The following is a 20,579-nucleotide window of genomic DNA, read 5'->3' as shown; positions in this document are numbered from 1 at the left end:
AATTACTTTTTTATAATTTTATCTAAATTCAAAAGTATTTTGGATTATGAGGTTGATTGAATCATGTACAAATCATTAAACTAATACAAGTTTTGTAGCTTTATTTATGGACCTGATCAATGTAGTAAGTTTAGCGTTTTATATCGTACTTGTTGCGGCTTGTAGATTTCAGTGAAACATATAATAAATTAAACAACACAATATTGTGTACATAGATAATATATAAAATATACTGTAGTATTCTTGCGCTGTGTTCTTATAATGACAACCAATTAAAAAAAAAAAAAGTTAAGGACAGTCGTGATTTCATACATAAACTAATGAATGTTACATATTATTATGTTATACAATGTTACATCTTCGTTGAAACTAGAAATATTTGTAACTCCGTTTTAATCGAAAATTGACTTTGAATGCCATCTAGTGGCCGTTGTTAATATCTTCCCGTCTTGCAAATGATGTAATTCCAAAAAAATTGTAACTTTGTTAAATCATGGATGATTTAACTCCATAACCATATATTTGTATACGAAACCACAATATTTTTTGGCTCTCCTTAAAGTAGCATTTTTGCAGTTAAACAATTTTCTAATTTCAACGACGATATGTCAAAAGACAGAGACAGCATGTTCAATTTAGCTATCTGACTTTTTACGGCATAATAGCGCCTGTACACGTGCATGGATTTACTAGCAGCAATAGTGTGTATTTTAAACTATTGTGTCAATAACTGTTTACATGTAAAAGTGCAGACTGTCTGAGACGCGATGTTTTTTATGGTTCAATTTGACAGGTCGTAAAAATCGGCCGTGGTATAGTTCGTTTTTTTGCCGGCAGGTCTGCAGTGGCACGATAGTGATCGTTCTACTGTGCAGGCGCAGATCGAAAAAATCCCTTCAGAAGCTTCCAAAGTTTTTTAATTCATGCATGCAATCTTGCAGCTGCAGGTTAATACATGTTTACATGTACATTTTCTTGTTATGGCCGTAATAATACGTACTGTCAGCAGTAAATCCATAAACGGGGTATAAGACTAGACTACACTTAGTCGTTCCTTTCATAATAAAATAAAACAGACCTACATACATTTAAGAAAACAATCCTCCTCTTATCCTCGTTTTTTATGATTTTTGTTACTCTTGATAAAATTCGTAGATCCCTCTGTATCTGTATCTGTATCTGTATCTGTATCTGTATCTGTATCTGTATCTGTATCTGTATCTGTATCTGCAGGTAGCCTCACCTGTTCTGTTACATTTTATGTTGTGTAGTTTATTACGGCCTTTAAATTTTTGAAACCATCCGTAACTTGCAGTGAATGTATGAGTATCAACACTATCAACATTTTTACACTAGATTTTCAAAAGGACTCAACGCTTCCTTCTGTATGAGCACAAGGTTTATTGAAATTTGTTGTTGCTGCGTATCTTCTATCCATTATATGAATATTTTTTCCATTTCTTCTGTTAATATTTTTCTTTTCTTGGTAATTATCGTAAATTGCTTTGGTAGCGATTTTTTTAGATGATCCATCATTCGAACGTTATCGACTTTAATTGTTCTAAACGTAGAATGACACAAACTACACTTTTTTTTTAAATTGCATTAATATTTTTATGCATAATATGCATATAAATATTTTTCGTATCTGTTCGTTTCGTATATCATGTGAAAACAGAAAATTGGTAGAAATGATGTCAAGGTTGGAAAGCCATAAGGTCGTGGAAAACAACTAGCGAGCAAAAAGAAATTACATTGGTTTAGATATCCTTGTGGTATTTTAAGCAAAGTATGCGAAGCCGATGTATCAGATCTGTAGCATCCCTAGGTTGTGCTCTCTGGGGCGTGTGCAGTGCACAGTTTCAAAACCACTGTATTAAATGACGATAACAATAGGTTTCGAATCTTGATGATAGCCTAGGTATACCCGGTAAAGTACATATTACCAATCCCCTTACAACAGCAAAATGATAATCCGCAGCTTGAAATACTCACCAGTTTTTTCAACGTCGATGTATTATTTTTTTCAGTGTACAAGAGATTGAAGACTGGATGAAAAATGGAGCCAATTTCAAGAAATAGATTGAATGAAATAAAATATACCTGTCATTCCGTATTATATTATATCATTTACTTAGATTTACAAAATATTGCTTATTAGTTATAAAAATCACTAGCCTATGTTATCATGCTTTTAACTTTACCATTAATAATTATTGTAAAAGTGATTCTGCTCAAAAAAGAGATTACAAATTAACTAAAAATTGGAATTCCTTTAATATGTAATGTTTTATAATAAAAATGAATGTCACAAATTATATTTTTGAATAAACGACATAAAAGAACAACCATGACATATTGTACATTTTATTAGACCTTATCCACCAAGCGTAGATCGTTTGAAAATGAGGCAAGCTTTAGTATCCATGATGTGATGTGTAACCGACATTCTCAGCAATTATAGCAGTTTAAATTTCATGGCCAACTATTTCATAGCATTTCTATATATAAACCCTCCATGTTCATATTTACTATACTGTATCTATGAAATCCATATCATAATAACTTGGTTGTTGATTTACACTAGAGGTCGGAGGGAATAGGGGTAAATTACCGCAAATGGCACAATTTTTTAAATTTCGTCAGTGATGCAGGCCCAAAAACTCCAAAATGAATTATGTATTAAAATTACTAAATAATCATAAGGCGTTTAAAAATGCACATGTGAAACCGACAAAGATATTCCTGCCTTTTGCTATACTTAATTTAACTATGCGAACAAGGATTTTCTACATCTATGAACCAGACAGCAAAGACACATGTTGCTTGGATTCCGAAGACAGTATATATTATAAGTTGTTCTGATATTTAAAAAGCCCCGATATCGGTGCTAATAACAATTTGAGTTTTCCATAACCTGAAATGGAGATGTTTTGAATGAAATGCTTCAGTTCTTCACCGAATATCTGAGCAGTAAATTTTGTGCAAGATATGTGTGAGAATTGTTAGGTAGAGAAAGCACCTAACTTATGCAAGAAGATAGAAATTATGGCAACTGCGAAGTTTTAACAACAAGGGTCAATTTAAGACGACGATTATCTGGATATCTTTTTGATTGCCAGTTTCGTATGATTATAAGAAAAAGATACAATTTAAATTAAATAATCAGAAAAACAAGGATTTTTAAAAAAATTGCAATTATAAAGGTTTATTACAATGGCGTCTATATACAAAATTGCAACAGATCTCATTTACACCACAGTACAAAATTCGCTTTCGCTCCATCGAAGGAGTCTAGCGTTTCTTCAACATCATTGTGCCACCGAAAGTCTTCCGACATAGGAGGTTGGTCATGATAGCCACAATAATATTATGAGGCTTTTCAAAATCATTTCATCAATTATTATTATTATTATTATTATGAAAAACCAGTTGTTTTTCAAGTTAGTATAGTAGAGAAGTTAATTGAACTGTATACACTAGACCAGCGGTCGGCAACCCAAATGCATTGGCGTGCCACAAAACAGGTAATTCAAAGTACGTGACACTCAGCGTGCCACTGGAATAAAACTAGTAAATCTAAGACAATTTTATTTGACTATAAAAATACACACTACGTAAAAACATCATAAAAATTACAATAGTTAAACATTAGTGACTCCCTTGAGGTTCAATTTTGAAAGCTAACACCTCAATATTTGGTCCATAGTTTGAAGTTTTTAATATCTCATAATGTCTCATAACACTTGAAGTACGTGCTAGAATTGTTTCTAAGCACAAACAACACGTTAATTTTTCTCCTTGTCAAATGAAACCATAATTTATTTTCCAATCCTCTTGAAGTAGTTGAATTTGTTTTGGGTGTGACATTTTTTCCGATTCCAGCCAATGTACTGTATATACACACAATAAGATGCACCAGTTGCAAGTGACTTGGCAGTGACTGCAGTAGCGCTCGGCTAGATTGAGCTGAACAATTTTGCTATATTCCCATCTCTTTCTTTCTCGTCGTCCATCTCACTCGCGGCACGATCCAAGCGACCATTGCCGACTAAAGTAGAAAGCCGATACATTCACAACGACTGGTCCTACTTTTTCCGCCCCTCCCATTGTTGTCTATGTATGAACTGTCATTGTTCTATAGAGTGCTCATACTGACGCGTCTGTCGTGTTCACACATGGAGTGGTTTGATTTGAATAGATAAGTTACATAATAAATAATACACTAGCAATAACACACCTTCTACAATTAATGTAATGCATAGATCAATGTTACATATTTTTTGGAAATCAATATTACCATCGGTTTTTGTGTGAAGGACTAGTCTGACTTTGACAGCTGATGAATAACAGGAATGTATATTATTTATAAATAGCACTGATAGACGATAGTTAATATATTTGATTTGAGAATTTTTTATAATTCAATTTGAAATGAGAAAGGGCGAATCAATATGTCAAGCAATCAGGGATCTGATTTTGACAGCTGAAAAGTGGATCACTCGTTGCTTGTGCAAAAAGTTATGCTCAGGCTTTATTAATCTAAAGATGGCGGTAGAGCGACTCAATTATTAATGTACGCAAACACCGGCTCGTGAAACGGCGACCCGTGTATCATCATATAATATTACGGTACAGTTTTTAAAGTACCTACCGAAAATTTTAATAAATCGTCATTTTCGAGGCGTGCCACCAAAAATCCTTTCTACCAGACATGCATTGTTCTTGTACAAATGACTTGAAACATGTAATTCAGAGACTGCCCTTAAGTCAGTTATATACTATCTCATAAGCGGACACGTTTTAACTGACTCATGATGTCAGTGGTGAAGAGTAAAGGTAGACTGTGGGAATCCGACATAAATAGTGCACACTTTGTTAGTGATACTTATATTTTGTTATTGAACTTGGAATACAAATTGCAGATGGTGATGGTTAGTTTTTAAAATTTAATTAAACCCTCATTAATTGGTAAAGCACATTGGCGTAAACCCAGTGGATGCGGTTTTGAGACTCACCAGGCATGGTTATTTTTTCAAATTAAGTATCTACCTATATTATGGTTTGGTTTAGGCAGGGTTTAATTGAGTTTTAAAAACTAATCATGACCATCTGCAATTATTTATATTCTAAGTTAAATGAAAAAAAAATGGTATGACTAACAAGGTATGCACTATTTATGATGGGTCTCCACAGCCTACCTCTACTCTTTGTCATTGTATGACGTCATGGCTGAAAGCTACATCTATTCAACCAATGTTCACCATGAAGAATCTGAAGGCATAAGTAAGTCAGGTAGTCACGATTATGGATCAGGGGAAGGGGAAGTGACTCATGAGATGAATGTCAAGATGAAATTAAATTCATAATAATTATGTTTACGGTGGGGTGAAATGTGAAAACTTTAACTTGGAAGTGCGGCTGCTTGGAGAACTACTTAGCAATACAGCGGTAATACTCACATTACGAAATTAGTGCCATCCCCGCACCAGTCTCTAGTCCTAGTCTCAGTTGGCAGTCTATTACGAGTGCACTACTATTACGAGCAATATATTATTGTGTATTAATTGGACATACAAATACCTACCATTTTTTTTGAAGATCATAAAATGACTCAAAGACCAGGATCTCCCCAAATTTGTTTGTAAATGAAGAGTTTACCTAGGTAATATACGTATATTATTCCAAAATAAAATATTACCGAGGGCACGTAAAGAGGTGTAGGCAACATGACATCATAATAGGTAGGTAACAGCAATAAACAATTTTATTAAGAAATTTAAAACTTACTGCATGTATTTTCAGAAGTAGGTAGGTATATTATAATCATAGACTAATATACTATATACTAATTATAATAAAAGAGTGCACCATTTCAAAATTTGGAATACAAAAAAGTTTGCCATTTAAAAAAATACTTACTGAATTATATTGAATAATGTCAATGACAGCTAATACGAAAAGTATATTTTTTCAATTTTTGTAAAATTTGTTTTATAAGAAAACAGAAATAATAAATCAATGATAAAAGTAAAATTTTTCGTACCTCGGTACCTACTATTTTCCAGTCAGATGATTTCACTTGAATTGGCGTGCAATTCAGGAACAGGCGTGACGCTCGTTGTTGCGCGAACGCGAACGGCGAAGTGTCATTGTATTATTTTTGTGACGATTAGGGAATGTAAACACACTGGTTATAGGTATTGTTTATGTGAATTTGTCCAAATTCAACCAGGAATATCTAAACATTTGATCGAAGATTTTGAATATTCCATTTGTTCTTGTCGTCAACGGCACAGTTAATATCATTACTAATTTTAATAGATTCTGTTCGAGGTGTTGTTACTTTCATCGGTGAATAAATACGCGATCTCATTTTTATTGCTTTCGACCCTTTCGATTTAATTTTATCGGTTTGCGGATGGCGGACGTCAATATCTGAAAACGACATAACATTTAATATAAGGTTTGTACCAGTTTGTCAATATTGCTATTCCTAAACCTGATGGTCTTATTTAGGTATGATGGATATTCTAGTTTCGCGTACTTATATCAAGTAGGTCAATGTAAAATACAAGACAATGAGTAACAGAAAGTGAGATCTTTTTTGTCCACAACGCCTCCATGTATTACACCTAGAAGCATCACTTTTTAGTCTCATAGATTGTTTACTTTTGTTATTAATAATATTGTCTTTAGATTTCTGTTTACTTGTCCTACCTACATTATTATCGACATTTACATTGTTATCATAAATAACAACAAATAATAGGTCGTAATTATCTATTCCATGCCTTCATTGTTTAATAACAATTGACTGTTTACAAAACACTTCTCAAATGTACATGGGGGTTTTTTTTATAAAGGCAGACATTGCATGAAAACATGTTTAGAAACTGAATTTTTATTGTATAATAATTTGACCAGGTAAATTGATGGTAAGGTGAATGAAATAAAAAAAAAATGCCCATTATTATTTTCCTTTCTGGATAACTAAAGCGATGAATAAACATACATTATTACAACCAAACAAAGGAATTACACATATTTGAAAAATGGAATAAGTAGTACAATGTTGTTCTATAATTTATTGTTTTGATGAAGATTTTGGTGTTCATTTCGACTACATATCTCCACCAGGGGTGAAATGCTAGTGGAAATGTTTTAATATTCAGTGATTATCCCTAATCCAGATTTAGATAGGTATGTCTTTACGTGAAAAAAGAAACAATCTATAAAAACCTTTTAATACGTTCTGACATATGACAGATGGATAACTGTTCATGTACAGATAATGTTTATCTGGGCTAGGCATTAGGATTGTAGATGCTTATTGAACACATGTTGCACATTGATTGCTAAGGCAATGGTTTTAAAACTTATCTGTGAGGCAGATCACCCGTAGTGTAAAAATATTCTTTCACAATGCCCTAAAAAAATCTGAGTGGCCCATTAAAAATTTTCCCTTCTGAATCAGAGTGGTTTTTTAGCTTTTCTGAGCTGAAAATCGAACTGCTCCTTACCAGAACCACAATATGTCAAATGTTATTACTTATCTGTTTTTCAAAATTTTGTACAGAAATAGTACCTTTAGGATTTTCAACTGAAAGAGAAATTAGGGATTTTTATAGACACCAGTGGGGAAAATGTCGAGTTAGTACGAAGTTTTGAAACTGGACACAAGAAGCAATATGTTAAGAATCTGTGATGGAATTTCTGGCCATCACTTATCAGCGTTACAATATAGTCCTCAAATAATATAAAGGACAAATAGTCATCGTAGGGATAAGGAAAGAGCAGGTTAGATTTTGTTATCGCCTGGAGAAAACAGTCACCGAAGCATACGACTATATCATTGTGATCATGCAACAATGCATCGATTTAAGATTGTCTAGTATTATTATTTTTTTCGCACACTTCAAATACCACTGGACCAAGGGCTTTCTTCTCTTCGTGCCATATCCTTAATCCGACATCGGCGATGAGTTCAGCCATTTTATCCCTGTTTGTGCTGAGCTCAAACCAGTCTCTGAGGTTCTTGAACCAGAATATTCTTCTTCTATCAGGGCCTCTCTTACCGGAGATCTTGTCTTCAACGATTAGACGCAGAAGCTGGCTTTGGTGGATGAAATAAGTAGAGTGTGATGTTATGACTTACATTCGCTCGTGTTGTAAGGATATTTTTGCAGAAATAATGAGACATTCTGTTAATCGCTGTCTTCTTCTTTCATATCGATATCACGAGAGAAGGAACTATCATTTCAATAAATATTATAGATTGATAGTTTTACTTTCATCCCAATGTTATAGCGCCTGTACACCTGCATGGATTTACTGGCAGCAATAGTGTGTATTTTGAACTACCTATTGTTACAATATCTGTTTACTCGTAAAAGTGCTGACTGTCTCTCCAATCACATTCTTCAAGAGTAAGCGAGACGTGATGTTGTCATATTATGGTTCAATTTGACAGGTCGTAAAAATCGCACGTGGTATAGTTTGTTTTTTTTGCCGGCAGGTTCGCCACTATCCTTCTACTGCGCTAAAAATATTCTGACACGAAGAACTGTCGCATGACAATTCAGAAGCTTCCGCGCAGTACAACGATAGTGGCGAATCTGCCGGAAGAAATATGAACCGCACAGAAAATTTTGACATTTACCGATTGACAGGACAAACCTGTCAAATAGCATCATACAATGGCAACATCGCGTCTTACTTACGCTTGAAGATTGAGATTGGCGAGACAGTCAGTGCTTTTACAGTTACTATCGCGATAGTTTTAAATACACACTATTGGTGCCGGTAAATCCATGTACGGGTATAGGCGCTATTAAACACAGAGTTGTAGGATTTCAATATCTGTCATCAAAGTGTTTTACATACAATATATTATTATTTATTATAAATGATTTTATAGATGCCATTTTGAACACTTCAAAAAATATGGAGCGCCTATCCCACGATTTGAATTTGGCCCTAGAGGAGAGCAACTGCGGGAAACAGGGACGGAGAAAATTTGGATTTAGAAGGCGGACTCGGTCCACTGGAAATTTACGTGAGTTTAATTCATTCACCGTACTAACAAAACAATTATTTTTAATTCCAATGGTACCCGATGTGCCAATAGCTACTTAGTACATTTTTTACACCTTTCTTATACAGATACCTCGTACTTAACGTAACACCAAAATATGTGTTTTAGTTGTTTGCCAGGAATATTTCGAAAGAATGAAACATCTCTTCTACAATCGAAACGTAGCTCTGGGCGCTTGATGGAGAGTGATCGGGTGCTACATCATACTCGTACTGCTCTATGGAGTCGAAGCCTGAACGTTAAAGAATGTACAATTAGAAGATTAAAAAGATATACTGGGCTGATCACATTACCAATGAAGAGATCTTATAGCTACTGTCAAGAGCAGAAATGCTGAATACTTGAGTAATATTTTCCGCAATGAGAAGTGCGGGTTACTCCAACTCATAATGTGTGGGAAGGGAATATTCACTAAAAGGTGATTCTTTTGGCTCTATAAGTAGCTCAATGTTCAAGGCATTGGGGATCTGATACGACTGGCCCAGCATAGGGAGGTGTATTGCCAGTTTGGTGCATACGCCTACCTTCGATAAAAGACAGCACCAAAAGAAAATGAAACCATAATTACAACAAAATAAATTATCCTAAGACTTTTTTTCAGCTACCTACCACAGCCTACCTTTCTTCAACAGGCATCTTTTGCCGCTGGTATTTGTTGAACCCCTGACATCAATGAGTAGCCGAGTGAGCTTACCCGATTTAGCTCAACATTGTTGAGAAAAATTGGTTGAGATTTGTTTTCTATTTTATGTTCCAACTCTTTTGATTACAATGCAATTAAGTGGGTCTGATATATGATAGTTTTCAGCGCAGAGTTTTGGATTCGTCGGATGTGATCAGTATCATCAGAAGTGTTGACACATTTTCATTTACCATTCTTAATTAAAATCTATGGCAAATTGCCCTCTATTCTTTACCATAAATATTGCACTTTTTAATTAACGTATCATTTATTATTCATTGATGGTTTAAACGGAAAATAATTTCAGCCGCTTCTTGTCTTGCTGGTGTTACAGAAGATGGAAGCTCCAGTAGTCCACCGCAGCCGCCCATCATATCACAGGTGAGATGCGTATTCAATTTTGATAACCCCAAACAAACAAATAATGTCATGTTTCATTTTATTTCTACATAATGTTGAAGAAAAACTTTCTATGTATGATATGAACCCATCTTCAGAACCACTTTATCTTAGTACTGTCAACATAAATAATATACTCCCAACAAGGCTATGGAGCACTGAGAACCTATCTAAATAGATTCAAATTGAGGGACGATGTCTGCTGCTCATGTGACTACAAAAGGTCAGTGTGACATGTCATTTACATCTGCTCCAAAGGAGCGATGTGGTCTAGGAGCTCTGTGCAGACATCATAATCACAAAATCTACCTTCAAAACCCTCATGGAATATTAAACAATAAAGAAACACAAGAACACTACACAAAATATCTAATTTTGGCCACTAAAAAAACTGGACTTCATGTAAATTTAACCTCTCACAGATGCAAATATGTAAAATTAACTATAATAATAACAGAACCACTTTATACAGAAAAGCAATAGCATGGTTCATAATAAATTAATTTAAAAAATACATATAAACATACTGAAACCCTGATTTTATGTTTTTAAAGAACTTGACAAAAAATATGAATTTGTAGAGGGAAAATGGTAATTAATAAAATTTATTTTTTATTGAAAAATCATACAAACTTGTTTGGTCTTATTTTGGTTTATTTATGTAAAAGCTGAGATGTTATTTCAAGAGGTGTAAACAAAAAAATAACAAAAACCTTAAACATAGGTAACATAAATATTATGTAAACAACACGAATGATAAATGTTGACAATAAGCGACCGCAACATTTGAGCTGAAACGCAGAATGACGTACAAAACTCACCCCTAATTGGGTAAAATAACAAATCGGCCGCCAATCGTGTTGTATAACTATGCAAATAGACGGAAAACGTGAGTTCTGGTCATATAAAATTGGGGTTTCACTTACTTAATTATTGTAGAATTAACAAAAAATTTTGTTTTAAAACCATCAGACGTTATCGGAAACATAACGTGAGGATAGTATCTTAACAGTGAATAAGATTCCTTAGCACCCATTCTTTGGAGTCATCGTCATCGTCAACTACTGGATGGAAGGCCTTCTCTAGCTCTTTCCACTTTTCTCATTCCCTAGTTCTGCGCTGCTGTGTACATCCACCGAACTTTATTAGTTTGTCTACCCAGCTGGTTTTGGGGCGTCCTTGTGGTTGTTTAATGCTCGTCGGGTACCACTGTATGACGGAATTTGTCCAGCAGTTGTCCTCTCGCAGAGTGACATGCCATTCCAATACCAATTCCTATGCTTAGCAACCTTTATCGCATTGTGTACTCTTGGAGTACTTCATCATTATGTATTCTTTGTTTTCATCTCTAAAATTCAGAAGTGAAACAGGCTTCTTTTTAAAAGATAATAGTATATAGAAAACAAAGTATTTTTGTCTCTAATTGAAACGAACGTAGTTATGCAGAATGTAGCCAGTCCACAACAATGTCGAGCTGAGATAATGACACTTTAGCAATAACATGATATTAAAAATGTATGTAAAATGGTAAATAGTATTTTATTTCAAGAATATTTTTTTTGCGACTTGGCTATTTTCAGCAGAACGTATAGAAAACCTTCTCGCATCTGATCTATATCATATCTCATTTTTTATTTTTTGTGGACTGGCTACTTTCTGAATAACTATGTCCAATTACAATACACAAAGCAAATTTAGCCTATGGGTCACATCAAGTATTATGATAGAAAGGCAGCCAAATACACCGAACTATAACAACCAAAAATATTGCATATTGTACTAAATGTCAACTCTCAAAGATGGCACCTTGTGATTGACAATGCTGTCATTGTTTCAATATACAAATTAACAATAATTTTCTGTGGCTACCAGTTCAACAATGCTAAAAACGTTCCAGAAACGCTATCAAGTGCCATAAAAAAAGCTTTCTTCTAGTATAGTCGAAGCACACTTTTAAACGGTTTTCGTCTCTCGATTTCGGAAAAGAAGATTTTTGAGTTACGTGGAAGCCTAAAGCAACGTGATATTTCAGGCTCTCTCGGACTCGGACGACCCCCAGTTGAACCAACTGCAGCAGGTGGGCTCGAAATCGAGGGCGGCCCACTTCTGCCCGGGCGGTAACATAGAGTCCGATTCGTTCAATGAGAATTTCTCGCCCACAAAGCCACCAAACGCTCGCCGCAAGAGAAAATTCAAGAAGATGGCCATCGAGTACGCGGAGAACAGCAACGGGAGGGTCTCACCCTCTCTTTTAGTGCCGTCATCACAAGTAAAATCTTTTTTCTCATTGTTAAGTCTTTCGAATATTTCTTATATTCATTGTTAGTTGTTATTCTATCGAAATGCCAGTATTTAGATATCTCATGGAATCAGTTTAAGCACCCCGAATTTCACATTTCGGCATCTTCAAGCTCTGTTTATACCTACATTTTTAACCCATAGGCTATGATACAAACTTGTGTCAATTGTCATATCGAGTGGTTCGCGAAATATTTTAACAATAACAATATTATTGATGTAATAACATACAATGTCTGACAAATGTATGGAATGTCATATTTTAATTTTGAAGTAACTGACCTTCATGAAGATTTGTCTATTTGAGTATGTGTGTGCATACTGCTTTAAAATACTATTGCCCTTTGCAACAACATTATGTAAATATTTTATAGTATAAATAAGAGAATATTTTTTATTTATTATGGTTTGGTTAAGCGTCAATTACATTAAGCTTCTTTACGAGCTGTTTGTTGGCGAATTTAAAAGCGGGCGATTCAGCTACTGCGATTTGATGATTACACAAAAAACTTTCCATTCACTGAGAAGCCACAAGCCAGCGACTATTTTGACAGAACGTAGTTCGTTTTTTTACCGGGAGGTTGCTACTGCGCAGACGCAGTAGGCCCACACGCCGGCGTGTAGCGTGTAAAGTTGACCGGCTTTCAACTTTTCTCGGTAGAGTGTTTACAACCTGCTTATTAGCTTGTTCGATGATTAAACCGGGCGACTTTACAGGCAGATTGTAAATTCGCCAATAAACAGCTCGTAAAAAAGCTCAATGTAATTGACGCTTTAGGAAGGACTTAATGAATTAAAAAAAACTAACAAACACCTTGTGTAATCTGTATTCTAAATTCAACGAAAACAAATAACTATGACTGACAAAATTTAGTGTGTATTATTTTCTCGGATCGCCAATAGCATACCTACCTAAACTATTATGGTTCGGCTATGCAGGGTTCAATTGAATTTTAAAAACTAACCAGTGTCCTATATCAGTATCCTTAGTTCAATGAAAGAAACTAAGTATGACTGGCAAAGTTTAGTGTGCTGCACTATTTATGTTGAATCTTAACAGCCTACCTCCACCCCTCGCCACTGCTGTCTACTGTATCTTTACTTACCTCCAATTCGTTGCATAATTTTAGCATCTATTGATTCAAATTATCTGATAGATCTAAATGATGTAAGTTTTACTGGGAGAATGAACATTGCAAATCTAAAGCCTTTGTGTGTCGATTCGATAACCCTATCTCCAGTAACATATATTAATATTATGTACTGTATTTTGTATTATTGAAATGTAAAATTTAATTAAACAAATCTGTAGAATGATATTGATGTAATAGTACACGGTTTACTAATTTAATAGTACACGGTTTACTAATTTGTATACAACATGTTCTGTTTTAGGTGAATCTGATTAGCAACTGCTCAATATTAAACGTACAAGGTCCGTCCTCGCTTTCAATGATCAATAAAAAGAAACGGATATTCAAACATGGCTGCCAAGATGGGTAAATATCTACATATATATTTTTATATTTGTGCTGCAAACTTTTTCATATTATCTAAATTTGAAAATTGTACCTGAAATAACAAAAGCTCCATGTGCCACAATACATATAATAAAAACAGACAAGTTTTCGAAGTGAATTCTTTTTTAGGCGCGAAAGAGGAGTAAATCCGAATCTGCTCAGTCTGATGAAGAAGCCTGATGGTTTCATTCGGTTGTAATTCAAAAACCACTGGAATAATGTTGATGTAAATTGTTTGTACAAATTAAGTTAATTAATCGATATCTCAAAAGGCTTCGAAGTTACCAGATTAAACTTCTCGAAAATAAAAATATAATATTGTCATATAGCAGCGGTGGAGTGGTGAGGTGAAGTGCGGGTAGTGCGCGCCTATATCCATCTGTTTCATTAATGAATAGGTCGAGTGGTCAGATATCTTATATTCCGTTGTCATTGATCTCATTTATTAACCAATTGTGTTGATTTTAGAATGTCAACAAATGGAAGTTGAGTAAAATTTTCATTAAAAAATAACAAAAAATTTCACTTCTGTTGCGTGTGCTCATCACACACACACGATTTTTTTAAAAGTTAAATATGCTTTCCATACTTACATAATTAATTAATTGGTAGACGTTTATTGAACACAAAAATATTTGTTTTATTCACAGGTACAGGTCGAACATGTTCAGCGGAAAGCGCAAGTGGTCACACCGGGAGAGGAGCGAAGTCGGGGAGATGAGGGAGAGATCCTTCAGCGGAGGCTGCACTTCCAAGTCTTATTTCTTCGGCAAGTCTTCAGCCAAGTCGTATTTGGACTTCAAAAATTCTAAAAAATACCTACCCATTGAGAAGGTTCCAAAGTTCAAAGAAAAACTTTCACTCCCAGCCAAAAGTGCAGCTGTAAAGAATGGCATCGAATCCGCTCTGCAGAGCATCAATTTGGCTTCGTTTTCCGGTAAACCTTCAATGCCCGGCAGCTCGTGTTTTAATTTTGTATACCGGTGCCCGGTGACCAAACAGGAGACTCCAGATTTGAAGAAGTCCAGTATTAAAATAGCGACGGAGCTGCCACCATTTTTTGTTTCGTCAGATAGGGACGGCAACTGGTCACACGGTCATAAGTCGTCAAAGAAACAAGAAAAGTCACACAACGGTAAAAATAAATCGCATCACAAATCCAGTCAAGGACAGCTACGAAATCCTTTACAATTCGACGATCCTAACGCAGTTATGGACTGTTCCGTGGCTAATGAACTGCTCAGCTCGAGTTCTTTGAGCAGTAGTGACTCTGAAGGCGTCGTTACAAATGATAGCGACAGGGAAGGAGATGATGAGTTAACTGATTGGCCCGGAAACGAAGAAATATCTTCATTTAACAAGAGTCTGAACCTTAAAGTACAAAGGCCGCCTAATATGACGGCCAATTTTAAAATAATGGCACCTATGACTTCTAAACCTGTCTCAAAGAAAGATAAATTCCTACCGAAGCAGGGGCTAAGTAGCTGTAAGAATAAACCGGAAACTCACAAAGTGGAAACTGTTGATCTTGGAAACGATATGCAGGTGGGAGATGACGATACTATGATGTCGGATTCGGGATCTGTACTAGATACGTACGCTTGTAGTGTGACACGCTCTTTAAGCGATCCGTCCGGCCCCACTATTGCTCCACAGACATCGTTTACGAGTTTCGGTGATGTTAAAAATGCAGGTCTTCTAAACAACAACGCAAACGAGGCATTTTTTCATTCGTTTCAAGCATTTCAAGACAAAGCGAAGACTTCTCTTAATAAAGATTCCGAACAGTTTACGCCGCGATCGAATTTCTCTCTGCAGAAGACGTCGTCGAGCGATTTAAACTTAAGTGAAAAATCGCCACAGAGTGATCACTGTTACAGTGAGCATTCACTTTGTTTTGGGACGTCGGAGATCCGCGAGATCAGGGCCGGTTGCAGGCGGGTGAGGGACGAGAGGCCCGGCTTCGCCATACTCAGCGCAGCTAATGAACAGCTGTCGAGGTTCCTGCAGAATTCGTGCCAGGAAGAGTTAAAGCTGCCGTGCTTCAACAACGACCAGGAGGAGAGGGATAAATTGGTTTCGCTGGCGAAATTATATTCTTTGGAGTTAAGCATTGAAATGGGGAGACCTATTTTGAGGAAAACTAGGTAAGTGACAGTACTTTGACTTCTTCAGTGTGTTTCATTTTCTTTAATGGAAGGCTGCGATGATGATTAGTAGCTATTTCCATTGTCCTGAAACCCTGTTTCTATCTGAACTTGATTACATTTTAAACAATGCTAAAAACAGTCTAACCTAAATAACATTGAAAAAACTATGACAGTTCATACTGTTTTTATACTCTGCCTACGTAGATGTAATAAATAAACATATAGAGTGTTTATATACAGCTTAAGCAATTTAAGCTAATGTGAGAGTCGTAAACACTGATAACGTCGGAACTGTTATTTCATTTTGGTGGATTCGTCACTATGCCAGTTAATACAACTGGCATACTAAACTTTGCCAAGTTTTCAATCGCTCGCTCGGGGTTTGTTTGCCTACTTTTGCTGCATTTCTGATCGTGAAATATAACATTTTCAGCTTTATCTTTAGTTTACCTTTGAGTTAAGTCCATAACTTAAATCCGTGCATTGGCTTTGATATACAGTATAACCTCGATAATTCGAAATCCAAGGGACCCTGAAAATTTGATTTCGAATTAGCGAAAATCGCTATAAATCGAATTTTCCGAAAAAAAAAAAATTTCGTAAATTTGTATGGAGACGATGCAGTATTGAAAAATAGTGTTACGTGGTATTTACCAGTGAAAAAAGTAATTCAATGGTGAACTAGTTCGAAATATGTGTTTTTTACACTTTGTAATTAAGCACTAATTACTGAGTAATCAGACATCCAGTTAGATAGGTACCTACCAAGAATACAAATTCTTAAATAAGAATGTTGTTCCTTTCGAAAATCTAATCTAGATTCATACAAATTCACAGTAAAAACGGGTACCTATGTAGGTGTGTATTATATTTAAAATAAAATTCTTTAATATCCTATAAACAGTAATAAAAATGTCAAGTGAATTCATTAAGTCAATTAGTGAACTAGTCCTGTCAAACAAAGGGTCACTGTGTATTCATTATTGCCAGTTTAATCTAAACATTCAGTTGTTATCAACTCAAATTTTAAAAGATAAGAAACTTATTAAAATACATATTAAAAACGTAATTCTGTCAGTTATAAAAAAATGACACAAGTTAGTTACTTAATAATTACGAAATTTCGTAAATAAATGTTTTTTTTTCACTGAAAACCATTTAGTGGCCATGTGCTAAGATTACCTTGTAAAACAACATTTTTTTCACATTAATAAAATAATGGATTCTGAATTTACTTGAATGACAAGTAAATGTACCTTGATTGACATCCCCTGCAATAATAATAATAATATTGATGCTTGGATATGTCATAGTACATTAGGAGTTTTTGGGTTTTTCCACAACTTAAACTTTGGGTTTTGCCTCCCATCAGTAAATTTGCAGGTGTTTGCCTACTTAATTGCAGTCATTAAATTTATTACTTTCCAAGAAAATAAGTATTTTACTATCATTTATTTCGATTTATATGGATAAAAATGGCCTTTGGGACCAAATTCCATTTCGAATTACGAAAATTTCGATTTATAACAAACTTTTTGTATGAAAAATGATTCTTGGGGGTTAAAATTTACGAAAAATTCGAAAAACGGCGAAATTCGAATTATCGTTTTTCGAATTATCGAGGTTCTACTGTAGTTATATTGTATTTTTAATGGTGAGGTCTCTGCATCTGGTCCTATATCATTTGTTGAATGCAGAATTTATACACATTTAAGAATCAATGAAATTTGAGTTATTTGGAATTTAGGGGCTCTAAATATGACCCTAAACATAAACCGATTCATCATGCCAAAGTTCATGCTTTTATACAAAAGTGCACCATTTTTTAGTTATGTCGTTGCACTAATAATGGTGTTTGCATAATGTTTTATGTACCTATTCATTGTTTTGCAATTGTTTAATACTGTAAATATTTAAATTCCAGTAATACAACTCAATCGGTACGTGTTGAGCACACGCGCCTTCACCGGCAGAAATTTCTATCAGAATTCAAACGGCGGTGCTACGGAGATAACGCATGCGATGACGCCCAGCTCCTGAGTTCTTTATCGGCAGTCTGCTGCACTTCTGCGGACACTATTCCCATGGACCCCCACATCTGCGCGCAGTCCACCAGCGCCGGCCTCAACAACTTCCACCCGGAAACTTATTCATCGTTGGCTAAATCGGTGACACTGGAAGACTTATCGGTGTCGCAGGATTACGATCAAGGATTCTCCGAGCCGCCCATCGGAGACAGCTTGGAAGCAGGGGAAGCGGTCAATTGCGGTAATCTTCGAGATCCCACTTTTTCAAATGATGTCATGAGACCTGATCTTCTGGCGCACATACCGAAATGTTCCAATGTTGCCGATTCAAACTCTCTCGATTTGGGGGAACTAGACTGATTTTCTCCGACATTATCTGGGATGTTTTCGTCACTCGAAGTTCAGTCGTCTTTTGTACTTCTCACTTCTCAATGAAGACTGTTTAATTCGTTCTAATGTTGTAATGATTACGCTGTCGAAAAGCACCGGACGATGACAAAAATAATATACAAAATGGTGGCCATTTAATCAGAGTCCAACAGTGACGTATAAATTGCTTAGACTCATATCATATCTCTTATTCAGTATCAGAAGGTTGTATGGGATTTTTTTTTGTGTTAATCATGTTATTGTATAATTTCAGTGGCTTGCGGTAATTTGCTTGTAGGGACGCATTGAAAAAAAATCTCATATAAATGCAATTCAATGTTGATGGGCAGCCGATAAAGTAATTTTGATGTTCTGTGTATTACATAATTACGCTATGTTAGCCGTTTGTAAAATGGCGAATTTCGTTCGGTGCTTTTCAATATCATTACCGCCGTATGATCTGATCTCAGAGTTTTCTTGAAAACCGATTTTGAAATTAAATGCATTTTTATTTATACCTTGGCAGCAAGATTTGTCCTTTTTGAATTATTTATTTTGTGTAGAAAGAATGGTCTATTGATTGATTGTGTTGTTTGACAACTTGTAAAGTAAGTAACATATTATACTTAATAACGGTTATTCAATATTTAACCTTTCTAACGCGGCAACTGACTTTAGTCAGCCTATACGCGCGAGTCATCCGCGCGTCAGCTGACTAAAGTCATTTCGATTTTCGTTTGCCTAGTACTGCTTTCCGCCAGGCGCGAATAATTCGAATATTGATTTAATTTATTCAAAAATCATCCTTCTCTTGACATCTGTCAATGGATAGCCTAAACTTTTGTTCTATCTAATTTAAATAAATATTTTTCGGGAGCGTGTCTTGAATAAAAATATATCAGTCATCGGGCCAATTCAAATTTGCCGCGTATATAGTGTCTTATCGCTTCTTAGTGCATGTGCGCCGAAGACATTTGACTGACGTGTTTGTAACGATACGAGTTTGCGATATAATAAGTTATATTGTTTTTTAGTGATTGAAAAACTATTTGGTGCGTAAACTGTTAAATAGAATATTCGAAAGTTACATTGATCAAAGTGAATTTACAAAATATTTTTACAAAAGGAATGCTTTTGGAGATTGCATTCATTCGCCTATCTGCCAGTATATTATCCGCGAGTTTATAGTTTCGGAAAATAATTTGAACCAGGTGTCATTTAAATATACCTAGAAGTCCGCGATTTAATATGTCTCTTTGTTTATCATTGATTAACATTTTTAAATACTATTTTCTGGTTATAGTATTAGGTGAAACAGACAAAAATTATTTATTTACCCTAGTTATCAGCCATTTATAAAGAAAAGACACGAACACTTAGACGCCCGTTCCCGCATAAATGCGGAAATTGTCGTATTACGCAAACACCAGGTCCTGCGCTACTGAATTTTTATACACTGCGCGGCAAATCATCGTCTGCTGGTGTGAGACAGACACTTGAGAATTATTTTTTTCGTAATACTATTCAAAAGGGTTTGATTCATGACTACTATTTTTTTTATGTAGAATTCTTCTTATATTTATAGTCGAAAATAACTCGAGTTACTTACTATCACGTCATTATAATAAAATAAGAGATTACCTATTCTAGTACCAGGTTATTGAAGTAATATAATAAAAAAAAAAACAAATGAACTTGAAAATAAAATTGTGGTGACTATAAAGCATTTAGAAGTGCAAAAAGTGTTTGAAATTTAATATTTTACGAATTGTAATAGGTATTCGAAAAATAAACCATTTTGTTATATAAACTATGTGTCATTCGATTCCATTCAGTTCGGGGTCAATGGTAGGTACAAACCAGGCACTGGTGGTAAGTACATCACTCTCAAATAGCCAGTAGTTCTCAAGGATGATTTATTTATACTCGGCCTGCAGTGCTGCAATGTGTATGCGAGTTCAAACAAAAGTTACACAGTTTGAGATGTCCTGGATGCTATAAAAATGAGTTATTTATGACTGATATTTTTTCAACACA

At 35.0% G+C, this 20,579-nt stretch overlaps 2 protein-coding genes across 4 annotated transcripts in view; both read left to right on the top strand.

The window, feature by feature from the left end:
- Positions 1–2,348, top strand: part of Dip-C (dipeptidase C) — a 160,917-nt gene extending 158,569 nt beyond the window's left edge. For both annotated transcript variants that reach the window (XM_085949084.1, XM_085949083.1), the window contains exon 13: positions 2,031–2,348. In XM_085949084.1, the coding sequence (XP_085805210.1) occupies positions 2,031–2,082 (52 nt within the window). In that variant the 3' untranslated portion in view covers positions 2,083–2,348. The remainder of the gene's footprint in view (positions 1–2,030) is intronic.
- Positions 2,349–6,151: 3,803 nt separating this feature from the next.
- Positions 6,152–20,214, top strand: LOC147070889 (uncharacterized). 2 transcript variants are annotated; one of them, XM_085948811.1, is made up of 7 exons: positions 6,152–6,466; positions 8,921–9,058; positions 10,114–10,160; positions 12,211–12,447; positions 13,872–13,975; positions 14,647–16,143; positions 18,071–20,214. In XM_085948811.1, exons 2-7 carry the CDS (start codon positions 8,947–8,949, stop codon positions 18,531–18,533), a joined length of 2,460 nt encoding a protein of 819 aa, XP_085804937.1. In that variant the 5' UTR covers positions 6,152–6,466; positions 8,921–8,946; the 3' UTR covers positions 18,534–20,214. The 2 variants fall into 2 exon arrangements, with proteins under 2 accessions (XP_085804937.1, XP_085804936.1); XM_085948810.1 differs by having other exon boundaries at positions 10,087–10,160.
- The last annotated feature ends 365 nt before the right edge of the window (positions 20,215–20,579 follow it).

This window comes from Rhyacophila brunnea, unplaced genomic scaffold (genome assembly GCF_057557595.1).
Source record: "Rhyacophila brunnea isolate RB1 unplaced genomic scaffold, BYU_Rbru_1.0 scaffold_21, whole genome shotgun sequence".
Taxonomy (NCBI): domain Eukaryota; kingdom Metazoa; phylum Arthropoda; class Insecta; order Trichoptera; family Rhyacophilidae; genus Rhyacophila; species Rhyacophila brunnea.
The sequence above is the reverse complement of the archived record's forward strand: the minus strand, read 5'-3'. Positions and strand labels throughout refer to the sequence as shown.

What these genes read in the sequence shown, in the direction of transcription:
- LOC147070889 (XM_085948810.1), top strand. Translation starts at nt 8,947, where the DNA reads ATGGAGCGCCTATCCCACGATTTGAATTTGGCCCTAGAGGAGAGCAAC. An exon ending in TCGGTCCACTGGAAATTTAC is followed by an intron (nt 9,059 to 10,086) that starts GTGAGTTTAATT and finishes AAATAATTTCAG; the next exon opens with CCGCTTCTTGTCTTGCTGGT. An exon ending in AAACATGGCTGCCAAGATGG is followed by an intron (nt 13,976 to 14,646) that starts GTAAATATCTAC and finishes TTTTATTCACAG; the next exon opens with GTACAGGTCGAACATGTTCA.